The following is a 16369-nucleotide window of genomic DNA, read 5'->3' as shown; positions in this document are numbered from 1 at the left end:
CTTCCGTTTCCCCCCATACATAAACTCCACGATGAATTAATGTACAACAGAAAGCAACTAATTTTCTGGAGAGTAACACTACATCATAGTTTCCATGAAGTTCACTCGATGTTGAGGACTGCGGTCTATAAACACTGACTGTATTTCACTACCAGACTGCTGGTCACAACTAAACACTCACTCTCCCACTCATTCACTCGCTCTCCCACTCATTCACTCACTCTCCCACTCATTCACTCACTCTCCCACTCATTCACTCACTCTCCCACTCATTCACTCACTCTCCCACTCATTCACTCACTCTCCCACTCATTCACTCACTCATTCACTCACTCTCCCACTCATTCACTCACTCTCCCACTCATTCACTCACTCTCCCACTCATTCACTCACTCTCCCACTCATTCACCCACTCTCCCACTCATTCACTCACTCTCCCACTCATCCACCCACTCTCACACTCATTCACTCACTCTCCCACTCATTCACTCACTCTCCCACTCATTCACTCACTCCCCCACTCATTCACTCACTGTCCCACTGATTCACTCACTCTCCCACTCATTCACTCACTCTCCCACTCATTCACTCACTCTCCCACTCATTCACTCACTGTCCCACTGATTCACTCACTGTCCCACTGATTCACTCACTCTCCCACTCATTCACTCATTCACTCACTCATTCACTCACTCTCCCACTCATTCACTCACTCTCCCACTCATTCACCCACTCTCCCACTCATTGACTCACTCTCCCACTCATTCACCCACTCTCCCACTCATTCACTCACTCTCCCACTCATTCACTCACTGTCCCACTGATTCACTCACTCCCACTCATTCACTCACTCTCCCACTCATTCACTCACTCTCCCACTCATTCACTCACTGTCACACTGATTCACTCCCACTCATTCACTCACTCTCCCACTCATTCACTCGCTCTCCCACTCATTCACTCACTGTCCCACTCATTCACTCACTTTCCCACTCATTCACCCACTCATTCACTCACTCTCCCACTCATTCACTCACTGTCCCACAGATTCACTCACTCCCACTCATTCACGCACTCTCCCACTCATTCACTCACTCTCCCACTCATTCACTCACTGTCCCACTCATTCACTCCTCCACTAATTCACTCACTCTCCCACTCATTCACTCACTCATTCACTCACTCTCCCACTCATTCACCCACTCTCCCACTCATTCACTCACTCTCCCACTCATTCACTCACTGTCCCACTGATTCACTCACTCCCACTCATTCACTCACTCTCCCACTCATTCACTCACTGTCCCACTCATTCACTCACTCTCCCACTCATTCCTCCACTAATTTACTCACTCTCCCACTCATTCACTCACTCTCCCACTCATTTACTCACTCCTCCACAAATTCACTCACTCTCCCACTCATTCACTCACTGTCCCACTCATTCACTCACTCTCCCACTCATCCACTCACACCTCCACTAATTCACTCACTCTCCCATTCATTCACTCACTCTCCCACTCATTCACTCGCTCACCACACTGCAGGTCACAACTACACACTCACTCTCCCACTCATTCACTCACTCTCCCACTCATTCACCACACTGCAGGCCATATCACTTCTCTTTCTACTTCTTCCCACTCACTGCTCCACTCTGGAATTCTCTCCCATCGTCTCTTTCCCTAAGTCCTTATAATAATAATAATCTGTTATCTATTATACCTGTTTGTTGCTGGCCGCTGAGCGTGTTGGGCCTCTCAGCCTGTGCTCAACAACTGAGATTTATTTGTATTTGTCTTAAACGTGGCAGTGCAGACCAAACCCGAGCAGCTGCGCTTTCTACAACTTTAAGTCGTTTGTCAGCCCACGAAAACGTATCTGGACTTAACCATATAACGTTCAAATGTATGCGCTTTTACCTTTTGTGTACACAATGAATGGTGGCTTGGCTGCGATTCGTCACTTGTCTACAATTCCGAGCATCTGGTTTTACTTGGGGCAGGTTTCCCAAACTCGAATCTTCACCACGGTTCGTCTTTCCAGCCCATTGCTTGACCGTCATTGAAACGGTGAGAACCCATTCGGACTTGAAAGATATTTTCCACGAGAGACCCGAGGCAACAAGTAATAGCCAACGCACAGGAGCATCCCAAAGTAGCATTACAACTTATTCAATAACGGGGACATCCTGATTAAGAGCGCCCATAATTGCAACCAATGATCTCGGCAATGGTGACTCGGTTCGTTACGTGGGCGTCTAAGCCACCGAAATAGAAGCCCCTCAGTTATGTTATCGATTATGCGTATTTGGGGGGGGTTCCCCCCACGTCACAGAGCTTTATTTTCCACGTTCCCCGGAGCCACCGGGAAGCAAGCCAGCTCAGCTCATATGAACTGCGCGAGTGGGCTCAGCTTGAATTCCCAGGGCCAAGCCAGTACTTAACCTGGCTCTGTGGCTCACTTGAACTTGGCTGCGTGGCTCCTGTTCCTAAAGGAACTGCATGCTCTCACCTGGACCGTCCCTTGGCAAGGCATAAGAGAGACACGGGGTCAGTGGCGTTTCTCGCCGAGGTCAATGTATACTATAAACTATTTTATTTTACTTGGTAAGCCCCACCGAACTATTCGCTCTTCTTTTCAAAAGCGACCTGGTCACAAATGATAGCTCAACGAAAGTGGCTTATCGTGTGGGAATTTATAGAATCTAGAATTTATAGCAGCCAAAGAATCTAATCAACGTAACGGCCGTGTTTTTGTTAGAAGAAAACATGGCAGGAAATTTACATAAAACATGGAATGATGATACATGTTAGCATAGGATGGCGTAATTGAATCGAAGCATACGTTACACCTTGCTAAAACACAAATCGTGACCCTTTCCCTCCGGCCATGGAGAGAAAGGAGGTGGAGGGGGGGAGCAGAGAGCACGAGAGAGGCAGAGAACAACACAACGGAGTCCGCTGCCGACCCCGGGCCGTCTCGGCGCGGCTCAGGTCCGCTTCCCGACAGCCGTGGAAACGCGGCGTCAGTCCCTGTTGACCTCCAAGGGCGCCACCTGCAGCAGCAGCTGGAGGTGGGTGGTGATGCGGGACATGCCCGCGTAGCGCACGCCCAGGTGCACGAAGGGCACGTAGAAGAGGAGGCCGCTGAGGATGAAGGCCACCACGTAGAGGTACTCGATGTGCGGCTCCTCCAGGATGGGCGCCAGCACGAGGCACGCGGCCGTGATCACCACGAGCACCGGCGCCGCGAGGGGAACCTGCGGAGGAGAGAGGATCGCGAGGGTCTCCCGTCGCTAGCTTTGCGAGTACGAGGGGAGAGTTCCCGAGTTTCTAAAGGATCGATGACGTGGGGAATGCAGCAGCGGCCTCTGTAATAAATGCGGTTTTTGTTTTTTTGGTCGAGTGCCCTTTACGCTGGGCTGCCTCAATTGCTAAGCACGAGATAAGCGATTTGGATCCACACCTCCGATTAGCACGGTTGGCTATGCACGGTGCGAAAGAAGTTCAACGTACGCGCAATACCATGTCATCTCCAGAGTTATTAAAGGGCACCCCCAATGGCAGCTGTCCCATGTTCCGACACAATTTGTTGCGTAGGTTCGCGGTGCAGATACGGCGTGCCGCCCTGGTTATCGATGCGGGTGCAATGACCACGATATCCACGCCGTCGGCTTGACGGCGAACATTAAAGAACCCGCAATGTCATTCGAAACTAGTGGGGTCATTGTGTGCTGGCGTCCTCATGGTCCATAGTTTACAAATATTACACCGCAAATTACTCAATTCGGATTTCGCACGGCAATACATAGCGCCTTCCTCGGTGATGGCCTTGCGTCCTTAAGAGTACCGCAAATAGCAAATGTACTCAATTGTTATAATTATGGAATGATGATGCCATCGTTACACAGCTCCTGAACGTAAATAATTGGGATTATACAGTACCGTACGTAGCAAAACATGGCAGGAAACAAAGAGTTGTAAGATTCAGCAAAGCTTTCCTGGGTTAACAAGTGTTATCGTAATAATAACCAATAAGTAGAGGTTTTACCCTTTCTGACAATAAACAGGTGTTACAATCTTCAAACACCAGATAGATACTTTTGCAAGGAATCAAGTCTGCATTAACCACACGTACTTGTGGCAAAACATGCAAACAAACACGCTCTGATAATAATGCATGCATTATTTTGAAACTGATTGGCCTCGTCTCACGAGTGTCAGACCAGAGAATGCCAAAAGACGAACAGTGCAAAGACAATGCAAATAGCAGAGGTGTTAAGATGATCAGAAATCAAATAATGTCGTTACATCTACAGAATTTGGTGTTTGAACATCTCAACGCCTGTTTTATTGCCAGAAAGTGTAAACCCTATTCTTATTTTTCGCACTTTGATCCTGACATAAAAAGGTCCCGTATAAATAATAATAAAAACAATTCTAACAACGACGACGAGTGACGATGAAGTTGGGCACGAACCTTGTACGGCCGGGGGCTGTCGGGTCTCACGTAGCGGAGGTAGAGCAGCGAGGAGACGGTGATGCCGTAGAAAAACCAGGACGTGAAGCTGGGGGTACAGCAGATTGGGAGGGGGGCGGCGGTGGTGGGGAGCGGTGAGGGTGGCGACGTCACTGAGCGGAGGTGGGGGGCATAGCTAGGAGAGGGGGGAGAAGGGAGGTGCGGGCGAGGAGTAGTGCCACGGGGTATTCCTAAAGCCGGGTCCACGCCTGAACAATCAGTTGGCTTCATGTGGATTTGAAACCTCTGCAACCGGTTGCAGTCAGTTGCGCGAGTTGGTTGCATGCAACTTGAGTTGCTGACGTGGGCGTCTCTGCAACGGGTTGCAATCGGTTGTGCAACCGGTCGCTCGCGGTAGAGTACAGACACGACTTTCAAACCGTCGATCCGCCCAAGAAAATGTTGCAGCGACGCATTTTATAAATCACCACGCGACACATTTGCGCGACCGTGATTGGCTGTGGCAATCCTGAATAGCTGCGCCATCTGACTTCCCTCCGCTGCGCGACTGCGCGCCCAGCAGTTGCGGATAAAGCGGTCGCAGACGATGATGAAGCTGCGCGATTTCCAGGGCGAATTGGTTGCACAACTAGTGAGTGGGCAACAAAGGGCAGGGCCAAGTACAGGGTGTAGGACTACGCAGGGTGGCATTTGTGGTGTATTTGTAGTTCCACCTGCAACTGCGGAGTGGAACCAACATTCAAGTTGCATCTTTGTTTAACCAGGTGACGGCTGTTGCTTTGGAAGGCCAAAGGAGATCGTTGGACCGATGTTCGGTCGCTCGGTCGATAGCATTCGTCGTGACTTCTCAGTGAACAGGGTGGGCTGCGTGATGCACAAATGGGAAATAAATAAAAACAAGTCTCCAGTGTGCGACTGTGGGAGGTCACTCAGAACAGGAACCGTGGGACATCATAACGACTCAATGCCCGATTCGTGCGCGCGACGGAGGGGGCATCATCACAGCGGTGCGCTCCACTGCTCCTGGACGCAATGATCTGGGCTCACCGGCCCTCGGTGTAGGGTTACAGCTGCTGCGCTCCATCAACATCAGCCGGACGCAGAAGAAGGAGGAGGTGAGAATTCAAGAGACCAGGATGAGTCTCAGAGTGACCTGGCAAGAGTGATTGGACGGAGCACATAGTCAACAACTGCCGCCCATCAAGACCATTGATCGAAGGCAATTCACGAGCGCGCAACCAACGCCCTCTAAGTGTCTTCATGAACCTCGAACGCACAATGTGAAAATATTGGCTGTCGTTCCGGTACAGATGGCAATGAATCGAGTGAACGGAGCGGCTCTTTCTCAGAAAAAGAAAACGTAACTCGACAAATGTGTCAACAACACTGTGGTCTTAAAATAAATTATATATAACAGGCGACGTTTTGGGCGATGACCCTTTCTGCGTAGCATTTGTTGTCGTTAATTGTGCTTACGCAGCACTGACAGCATCACCAAATAATTTATTTCCCAAAGCAGAAATGCTTATGATTCAAAACCTGTGCATGCCTTTTACTTGTACACAGTATAGATTATTTTTTTCCATATCTTACAACACAGAACGCAGCGCAATTATCAAACGGGAGGCCTTGATGCTGTTCGTGTATCCCTTCGCGGAAACAATGGGGGGGAGGGGGGGGGGGAATTGGGTTCAGAACGTAGATATGCAGGAAAGTCCGGAAAGGTACGGCGACGAATAACCGAACAGGACGTAAATCAGAGCGCGGTTTAAGAGAGTCGGTGGTGACGAAGGCTGAGAGACGACGGATAACGAGGAAGGACGCGGACGACGATGCCGTCAGCGACGTGAGCGCGCGGGAGGCTGATGCGACGCAAATCGAGTATCGGGTGTGAATAGTACAGCGGCGACGTAGTCGCGAAACGACGTTAAAGAAAGGAGGAGACGTAAACCGGGGTATGACTGCATTGTAATAATTAGCGGGGAGATGGAGCAAGCGCCAACTTCCCTCCTCTCCCCCACAGCCCTCCACTGCAAGAGCCGAGGCGGCACCTGAAGTAGTTGACGATGGTGCCGAAGTCTCCCCAGGCGACCATGAGCAGCGAGAGCAGCGCGGTGAACATCAGGGCCGGCGCCGGGGTGAGCCGGTGCACGTGAGCCATCGACAGGATGGAGAGCTGAGCGACACGGACAAAGAAGCATCGCCCGCGGGCAGCCTTCGACAGAATCGCGGGGGGCAAGGTGGCGATGAACATCACGCCCCTTGCCGCCTTTGTCTCTCCCCAATCCGGTGCGCGTGTTTACGCACTGCACCAGGGTACTGTGTTAATTCACGGCTGAGTCGACCTAACGGAGGCACAGGTTGGATTCGGATATCTTGTCACTGTTTTTTGGTGGTGAGCGGGAATGGAACTCGACTCGCTGGGTTCGTGGCGCGGTTCGCCAACCACTACGCCACTGCTCCCCAATGAACGCGCGCACACAACGTCACACACACGTGTGTGTGAGCATCATGGGTATGAGGATTTTTAAAAAGATGATTCTCTTGATCATTATGATGATGATGATGGAGATGAAGTCGGCGGCAATGATGACATTACTGATGCGTCTCGTGCGATTATGTGATGAAGGACGATGACCAGCGTGATGGTAATGATGACGGAATTAAATTGGTGGCTATTAAAATTATATTATTGCTGTTGATGATGACGACGACCGATCATGCTGCTGTTGCTGAAAATGATGATACTATCAACGCTTATGACAATGCTGCCACGAACTGCGATGATGATGAAGCTACTCATGCTTATGTAATTGAAGATGATGATCTAAATTTAGATTTAAAGCTTTCGTGACTGCAGGGATTCATATTATTGGTTCTTTCGGTAAATTTACATTATGAGACCTCCTTTGCCAGAAACAAGATATAGGAATAGGTTTTACCCTTTTAACTGGCACAAAAACTGACACCTTTATTCAAGGCATCATGTTTGCAAAAACCACAACACAAGCAGTCAGAATGCAAACAAAAAAGACAACTCTGATAATATGCACTGTCCTTGAATTTGATTGGTCCACACCCGAGACAGCTTTTCTTAGAGCCTAGTCTCCATTGGTGTTGGACCAGAAGACGCCAAAAGGCATACAACTCAAAAACAGCGCACCATCAGAGTATTGAGGGCTCGGGGTGAGCATTTACATTATGAGACCTCCTTTGCCAGAAACAAGATATAGGAATAGGTTTTACCCTTTTAACTGGCACAAAAACTGACACCTTTATTCAAGGCATCATGTTTGCAAAAACCACAACACAAGCAGTCAGAATGCAAACAAAAAAGACAACTCTGATAATATGCACTGTCCTTGAATTTGATTGGTCCACACCCGAGACAGCTTTTCTTAGAGCCTAGTCTCCATTGGTGTTGGACCAGAAGACGCCAAAAGGCATACAACTCAAAAACAGCGCACCATCAGAGTATTGAGGGCTCGGGGTGAGCATTTACATTATGAGACCTCCTTTGCCAGAAACAAGATATAGGAATAGGTTTTACCCTTTTAACTGGCACAAAAACTGACACCTTTATTCAAGGCATCATGTTTGCAAAAACCACAACACAAGCAGTCAGAATGCAAACAAAAAAGACAACTCTGATAATATGCACTGTCCTTGAATTTGATTGGTCCACACCCGAGACAGCTTTTCTTAGAGCCTAGTCTCCATTGGTGTTGGACCAGAAGACGCCAAAAGGCATACAACTCAAAAACAGCGCACCATCAGAGTATTGAGGGCTCGGGGTGAGCATTTACATTATGAGACCTCCTTTGCCAGAAACAAGATATAGGAATAGGTTTTACCCTTTTAACTGGCACAAAAACTGACACCTTTGGCGTCTTCTGGTCCAACACCAATGGAGACTAGGCTCTAAGAAAAGCTGTCTCGGGTGTGGACCAATCAAATTCAAGGACAGTGCATATTATCAGAGTTGTCTTTTTTGTTTGCATTCTGACTGCTTGTGTTGTGGTTTTTGCAAACATGATGCCTTGAATAAAGGTGTCAGTTTTTGTGCCAGTTAAAAGGGTAAAACCTATTCCTATAGCTTGTTTCTGGCAAAGGAGGTCTCATAATGTAAATGCTCACCCCGAGCCCTCAATACTCTGATGGTGCGCTGTTTTTGAGTTGTATGCCTATTGGCGTCTTCTGGTCCAACACCAATGGAGACTAGGCTCTAAGAAAAGCTGTCTCGGGTGTGGACCAATCAAATTCAAGGACAGTGCATATTATCAGAGTTGTCTTTTTTGTTTGCATTCTGACTGCTTGTGTTGTGGTTTTTGCAAACATGATGCCTTGAATAAAGGTGTCAGTTTTTGTGCCAGTTAAAAGGGTAAAACCTATTCCTATATCTTGTTTCTGGCAAAGGAGGTCTCATAATGTAAATGCTCACCCCGAGCCCTCAATACTCTGATGGTGCGCTGTTTTTGAGTTTTATGCCTTTTGGCGTCTTCTGGTCCAACACCAATGGAGACTAGGCTCTAAGAAAAGCTGTCTCGGGTGTGGACCAATCAAATTCAAGGACAGTGCATATTATCAGAGTTGTTCTTTTTTGTTTGCATTCTGACTGCTTGTGTTGTGGTTTTTGCAAACATGATGCCTTGAATAAAGGTGTCAGTTTTTGTGCCAGTTAAAAGGGTAAAACCTATTCCTATATCTTGTTTCTGGCAAAGGAGGTCTCATAATGTAAATGCTCACCCCGAGCCCTCAATACTCTGATGGTGCGCTGTTTTTGAGTTGTATGCCTTTTGGCGTCTTCTGGTCCAACACCAATGGAGACTAGGCTCTAAGAAAAGCTGTCTCGGGTGTGGACCAATCAAATTCAAGGACAGTGCATATTATCAGAGTTGTCTTTTTTGTTTGCATTCTGACTGCTTGTGTTGTGGTTTTTGCAAACATGATGCCTTGAATAAAGGTGTCAGTTTTTGTGCCAGTTAAAAGGGTAAAACCTATTCCTATATCTTGTTTCTGGCAAAGGAGGTCTCATAATGTAAATGCTCACCCCGAGCCCTCAATACTCTGATGGTGCGCTGTTTTTGAGTTGTATGCCTTTTGGCGTCTTCTGGTCCAACACCAATGGAGACTAGGCTCTAAGAAAAGCTGTCTCGGGTGTGGACCAATCAAATTCAAGGACAGTGCATATTATCAGAGTTGTCTTTTTTGTTTGCATTCTGACTGCTTGTGTTGTGGTTTTTGCAAACATGATGCCTTGAATAAAGGTGTCAGTTTTTGTGCCAGTTAAAAGGGTAAAACCTATTCCTATCTCTTTTGGTAAAGTCACGTAGAAGGGAAACATTAAAATAATAAAAATATAAAACAATAAAATTCTCACGACGTTTCGACTGCAACACAAGCAATCATCATCAGGTGTGAAAACCACACCTGTTGATGATGCTGTGGTTTTCACACCTGATGATGATTGCTTGTGTTGCAGTCGAAACGTCGTGAGAATTTCATTGTTTTATATTTTTTTATTTTATTGTTTCCCTTGTACGTGACTTTACCGAAATAACCAAGAAGATGATGATCTAATGCCACGCGTCTTGCTTGATGCCCCCATCTTCACGTCTCGTGGCCGCCTTTCCTGATGATGACGACGCAGGCTCGTGAAACCCGATCCTCCAGAACCTCACCTCCATAACCCTAGCCCCTTCACTGCCCCCTCGGCCCCGCCCCTCACCGTGTGCCCTTCTCTGGCCGCCACGCAACACACGCGACCCCCGCAGAAGAACATCCCGTTCGCCGAGCCCAGAGTGGAGAGCGCCACCGCCACAGGCATCAGCCACGAAGCGGCCCCCATCACTCGAGCGCTGCCACGCGGGCGGAGATTCGTGGAGAGGGTGGGGGGGGGGGGTTCAGGGTCAACAGGGCACTGGTGCACAGCGGGTGGCGCTCAGTCACAGGTGGTAGTCACAGGTGGTAATGGTAGGTAGTAGTCACAGGTGGTAGTCACAGGTGGTAGTCACAGGTGGCAGTGGTAGGTGGTAGTCACAGGTGGTAGTCACAGGTGGTAGTCACAGGTGGCGCTCAGTCACAGGTGGTAGTCACAGGTGGCAGTCACAGGTAATAGTCACAGGTGGCGCTCAGTCACAGGTGGTAGTCACAGGTGGTAGTGGTAGGTGGTAGTCACAGGTGGTAGTCACAGGTCGCGCTCAGTCACAGGTGGTAGTCACAGGTGGTAGTCACAGGTGACAGTGGTAGGTGGTAGTCACAGGTGGTAGTGGTAGGTGGTAGTCACAGGTGACAGTGGTAGGTGGTAGTCACAGGTGGTAGTCACAGGTGGTAGTCACAGGTGGCGCTCAGTCACAGGTGGCAGTCACAGGTGACAGTGGTAAGTGGTAGTCACAGGTGGTAGTCACAGGTGGTAATGGTAGGTGGTAGTCACAGGTGGTAGTCACAGGTGGCGCTCAGTCACAGGTGGTAGTCACAGGTGGCGCTCAGTCACACGTGCCACTAAGTCAAAGGTGGCAGTCACAGGTAGTAGTCACAAGTCGCGTTCAGTCACAGGTGGTACCCAGTCACAGGTGGCACTCAGTGGCGAGAATGGACAACTTAGTTTTAAAGTTTACAGTCAATAATGTGGTCATGGTTGTGTTTACATACATCAAGGGTCATAGGTCATTTATAGCCACGATCTATTGAATCATTGTGGATTTACGATCTCAGCCTGATGATCAGAGAGTACACGCATATACAAAAATCCTCATCATATTAAACTTGATTCTGCGTTTAATTGTATGATACTGCATATGCATCTCTCAGAATTAAAAAGGCAGCTTTGCCTGTCGTGCGTCAAAACAATTATCTCTGTGGCAGCGTGGGTGGGTGGGCAAGGAAATGCTGTCTCTTATAATGCGGACCAGAGGTCACTTGAAGGCATCTCATCCGATTCTGCGGGACATTTCTCCGAATGGATTCTCCGTCTCTTATGCCATGAGACGGAGAATCTATTCGGGTGGTGATGGTGGCGGCTACGCTCCTGCTGCTGCAACATCGTTGGGCAAGGTCATTTGACACAAGACGGCTCTGGGAAGGCCGAGATAAAAACAAAAAATAAGAAGATCTCACCCCCACGTCCAGGCGACGGCGCTGGAGGAGAGAATCTCTGCGGGGGTCATCGCCGCCAGGTAGCTCATGTTCACGAACAGGTAGAGCAGCGTGACCATGGGCAGGGCGATGAGGATGGCACGGGGCAGGGTCACCTGCCGTGAACACGCGTGAGCGGCCATCAACGCGCATGCACGCGCGTCGACGCACGTGAAAACACGCGTGGGTTCACGTGTGTGTTCACGTGTGTGAGCACACACGTGAACACACACGTGGAGCACACACGTGAGCACGCTCGTGGCGCACACACGTGGAGCACACACGTGGAGCATGCACGTGAGTACACACGTGGAGCACGCACGTGGAGCACGCACGTGGAGCACGCTCGTGGAGCACGCTTGTGGAGCACACACGTGGAGCACACACGTGAGCACACACGTGGAGCACGCACGTGGAGCACGCACGTGGAGCACGCTCGTGGAGCACGCTTGTGGAGCACACACGTGGAGCACACACGTGAGCACACACGTGGAGCATGCGCGTGGAGTACACACGTGAGCACGCACGTGAGCACGCAGATGAAACGTACGTAGCCACTGCAGCCGCCGCTCGCCGCTACGTGGCGGTGACGTCACTACGGCGCTCGAGCCAGGCTAGGTGCACTTTGAACGTGCGTGTGCGCACGTGAGTTTTAGATTGACACAACGTGGACGGATGCGCGCGAAACGGGCAGGCGCTGTCTGTGTGCGAGCTCCCTGTTGTTGCCATGCAGCGGGCTAAGCTACCAGTGGAGGCTGGAGGCCAGAACAGAAAAACACATTTTTCGTACGGAAATTATAGAAATTATATGCCCCCATTCTTGATTTGAAGCTTTCGTGACTGCAGGAATCCATACTCTTTGGTCATTTCGGTAATGTCACGCAGGTATAAATATAATGCTTCAGCAGTTTTGTTCCTGCTGAGGTTGTCCCACCTGATGACGATCGCTTGTCCTGCAATAGAAACGTCGTGATCTATTATTTTTCTACCTACGTGACTTTATCGAAAGAACCAAAGAGTATATGCCCACATGTTTAAGATCCCCGCCTTCAACAACCCGCTGTTGTTTAAGGCGGCGGTGTTTGCGGTGTAACAGTGGTAATTGTGTTGGTGGTGATCGTGGCGGTGGCAATGGTGATGGTGTTTTAATTGTATAGTTACGAACCATCATTCAATGGTGCAGGTGTACGGGTGGTGGTTTCGCTTTTCCCAAACACAGTGGTAGTGTTTGGGAAGTATTTGTGCCGCCTGAAACCAAACATACGACACATGTACGGAGACCGTTCACTAAACACTGCAAACGTCTAATGGTAGGTGAGGAAGAAATGAGTGAATGAATGAACAATGATTCATGCTGGTGGTGCATCCCTGTGGTCTCGCGGAGAAGGAGTAAAATCGCGGAAAAGACGATGAGTGTTCAGTTACGTCCGCCACTGAGCAATATGGATGCAAAATAATAAAAATAAAATTAGTATAATAAAATGAAGACCGCTTGTGTTGCGATCGAAACGTCGTGGGTTTTTTGCTTTTATTATTTTCTATTTATTATCATTTTTGAAAATGTTTTCTATTTACGTGACATTACCGAAAGAACCAAGAAAATGAATTCCTGCAATCACGAAAGTTTTAAGTCAAAATATACGCAGAATTGACGGTTTAATACGTTCTAAGAGAAAATAGCACACTAATCAACACGATTCCAGCCCTACTTTGAGCAAACTAGCCCAACAGGATGTCTTACTTCCCCTCTTGGTAACCATAACAAACTTACCATCCATCCACGAGTGCTTATAACTAACCCAGGCAAACTATCCAATTAGCCACGAGTATATAGCGACTAGGACTCTCCCTCCAGCTAACACTCACCAACGTGCCCACCAGCGACTAGGACTCTCCCTCCAGCTAACACTCACCAAAGTGCCCACCAGCGACTAGGACTCTCCCTCCAGCTAACACTCACCAACGTGCCCACCAGCGACTAGGACTCTCCCTCCAGCTAACACTCACCAACGTGCCCACCAGCGACTAGGACTCTCCCTCCAGCTAACACTCACCAAAGTGCCCACCAGCGACTAGGACTCTCCCTCCAGCTAACACTCACCAAAGTGCCCACCAGCGACTAGGACTCTCCCTCCAGCTAAGACTCACCAACGTGCCCACCAGCGACTAGGACTCTCCCTCCAGCTAACACTCACCAACGTGCCCACTAGCGACTAGGACTCTCCCTCCAGCTAACACTCACCAAAGTGCCCACCAGCGACTAGGACTCTCCCTCCAGCTAAGACTCACCAAAGTACCCACCAGCGACTAGGACTCTCCCTCCAGCTAACACTCACCAACGTGCTCACCAGCGACTAGGACTCTCCCTCCAGCTAACACTCACCAACGTGCTCACCAGCGACTAGGACTCTCCCTCCAGCTAACACTCACCAACGTGCCCAACAGCGACTAGTACTCTCCCTCCAGCTAACACTCACCAACGTGCCCACCAGCGACTAGGACTCTCCCTCCAGCTAACACTCACCAACGTGCCCACCAGCGACTAGGACTCTCCCTCCAGCTAACACTCACCAACGTGCCCACCAGCGACTAGGACTCTCCCTCCAGCTAACACTCACCAACGTGCTCACCAGCGACTTGGACTCTCCCTCCAGCTAAGACTCACCAACGTGCTCACCAGCGACTAGGACTCTCCCTCCAGCTAACACTCACCAACGTGCCCACCAGCGACTAGGACTCTCCCTCCAGCTAACACTCACCAACGTGCCCACCAGCGACTAGGACTCTCCCTCCAGCTAACACTCACCAAAGTGCCCACCAGCGACTAGGACTCTCCCTCCAGCTAAGACTCACCAACGTGCTCACCAGCGACTAGGACTCTCCCTCCAGCTAACACTCACCAACGTGCCCACCAGCGACTAGGACTCTCCCTCCAGCTAACACTCACCAACGTGCCCAACAGCGACGACCTGCCCTCCCATCGGCGCTCTCCCCACTCAAACCCCTCGCCCCACCTTGTGCCCCCTCCCAATCATCCGGCACCCACCTCGGGTCTCCCCAGCTCCTCTGTCACGAAGTTCAGGTTGTTCCAGCCGTCGTAGGACCACAGTCCCTGGTAGAAGGCGAGTCCGATAGACGAGGTCGACGCCGCGGGTTGCCCCGCGGCCGCACCGGCGGCAGCCGCGGCCGCACCTGCGTCGGCGTCGGTGGCCCCGGAGACGTCGCTCGACGCCGCCGACGTCGACACGGCGACGAACGCGTCCGTGAGGCCGTGCACGGCTGCGCCGCGCGCCAGCAGCACCACGCCGCCCAGCGCCACGGCGCTCAGCGCGGCCACCTTCACCGCGGTACACGCGTTCTGGAGGCCCGCGGCCAGGCGCACGCTCGCGCAGTTGACGAGCGCAAGCGCCACGACGCACGCGGCGGCCAGCGAGCGCGTGACGAGCGGCGGCGGCCCCGCGGCGCCGCACTCGGGGTAGAAGGGGGCGGCCGCGTAGCGCGCGAAGCTGAGGGCCCCCGCGGCGATGCTGGCGGGGCGCACCACAAGCACGGAGCTCCAGGCGAAGAGAAAGGCGGGCACGGGGCCGTAGGTGCGCAGAGCGTAGATGTAGTCGCCGCCCGACTCCCGCATCAGAGTGCCCAGCTCGGCGTAGCACAGCGCGCCCAGCGTGGCCAGCACTCCGCAGGCCAGCCACACCAGCAGGCTGGCGCCCGCGCTGCCGGCGTAGCGCAGCACCCAGCCGGGGGACATGAAAATGCCCGATCCGATCATCGTTCCGGCGATGAGAGACGCGCCGCTCATGAGTCCCAGCTCCCGCTGTAGGTGCAGCTTGCTCGTGCTGCTGCTGCTGCTCGTGCTGCTGCTCGTGGTGGCAGGTGCGGCATCTGGGGTGTCCGTCCCTGGCAATCGCGTGGCATGAGCTGATGGTAGTGGTGGTGGTGATGTGCGCGCCGTGATGGCTGTGGTGGGTGATGACGTCGTGGGGCTGTGGGGCGCGCAACGCGGCGCGCCCCCACGCCGGCGTGGCCGTGGGGGCATCGGTCTGGGTGATGAGTGATGGGTGTGATGTGGGGTTTGTCGGTGATGGGTGATGGGTGTGATGTGGGGTTTGTCGGTGATGGGTGATGGGTGTGATGTGGGGTTTGTCGGTGATGGGTGAGACGTGGGGTTTGTCGGTGATGGGTGAGACGTGGGGTTTGTCGGTGATGGGTGATGGGTGTGATGTGGGGTTTGTCGGTGATGGGTGTGATGTGGGGTTTGTCGGTGATGGGTGATGGGTGTGATGTGGGGTTTGTCGGTGATGGGTGTGATGTGGGGTTTGTCGGTGATGGGTGTGATGTGGGGTTTGTCGGTGATGGGTGATGGGTGTGATGTGGGGTTTGTCGGTGATGGGTGAGACGTGGGGTTTGTCGGTGATGGGTGAGACGTGGGGTTTGTCGGTGATGGGTGATGGGTGTGATGTGGGGTTTGTTGGTGATGAGTGATGGGTGTGATGTGGGGTTTGTCGGTGATGGGTGTGATGTGGGGTTTGTCGGTGATGGGTGTGATGTGGGGTTTGTCGGTGATGGGTGTGATGTGGGGTTTGTCGGTGATGGGTGTGATGTGGGGTTTGTCGGTGATGGGTGATGGATGTGATGTGGGGTTTGTCGGTGATGGGTGTGATGTGGGGTTTGTCGGTGATGGGTGTGATGTGGGGTTTGTCGGTGATGGGTGTGATGTGGGGTTTGTCGGTGATGGGTGTGATGTGGGGTT

At 51.3% G+C, this 16369-nt stretch overlaps 1 protein-coding gene across 1 annotated transcript; it reads right to left on the bottom strand.

Annotated features, from left to right (window-relative positions):
• Nucleotides 1–2915: 2915 nt before the first annotated feature.
• Nucleotides 2916–15418, bottom strand: LOC116945188 (b(0,+)-type amino acid transporter 1-like). Its single transcript, XM_032959436.2, has 6 exons — nucleotides 14663–15418; nucleotides 11599–11732; nucleotides 10211–10340; nucleotides 6534–6658; nucleotides 4483–4570; nucleotides 2916–3262 (listed from the first exon to the last, which is right to left on the bottom strand). Exons 1-6 carry the CDS (start codon nucleotides 15416–15418, stop codon nucleotides 3029–3031), a joined length of 1467 nt encoding a protein of 488 aa, XP_032815327.2. The 3' UTR covers nucleotides 2916–3028.
• Between the last annotated feature and the right edge of the window lie 951 nt (nucleotides 15419–16369).

This window comes from Petromyzon marinus, chromosome 23, assembly GCF_048934315.1.
Source record: "Petromyzon marinus isolate PM22_M1 ecotype Great Lakes invasive population chromosome 23, UKy_Petmar_22M1.pri1.0, whole genome shotgun sequence".
In the NCBI taxonomy this organism is placed as follows: Eukaryota; Metazoa; Chordata; class Hyperoartia; order Petromyzontiformes; family Petromyzontidae; genus Petromyzon; species Petromyzon marinus.
The sequence above is the reverse complement of the archived record's forward strand: the minus strand, read 5'-3'. Positions and strand labels throughout refer to the sequence as shown.

Coding starts and splice junctions, on each gene's coding strand:
- LOC116945188 (XM_032959436.2), bottom strand. CDS start 15,418: ATGAGCGGCGCGTCTCTCATCGCCGGAACGATGATCGGATCGGGCATT. Junction 6,659..10,210: donor CGGCCAGAGAAGGGCACACG/GTGAGGGGCGGG, acceptor CGTGTCGCTCAG/CTCTCCATCCTGTCGATGGC. Junction 4,571..6,533: donor ACCATCGTCAACTACTTCAG/GTGCCGCCTCGG, acceptor CTGTACCCCCAG/CTTCACGTCCTGGTTTTTCT.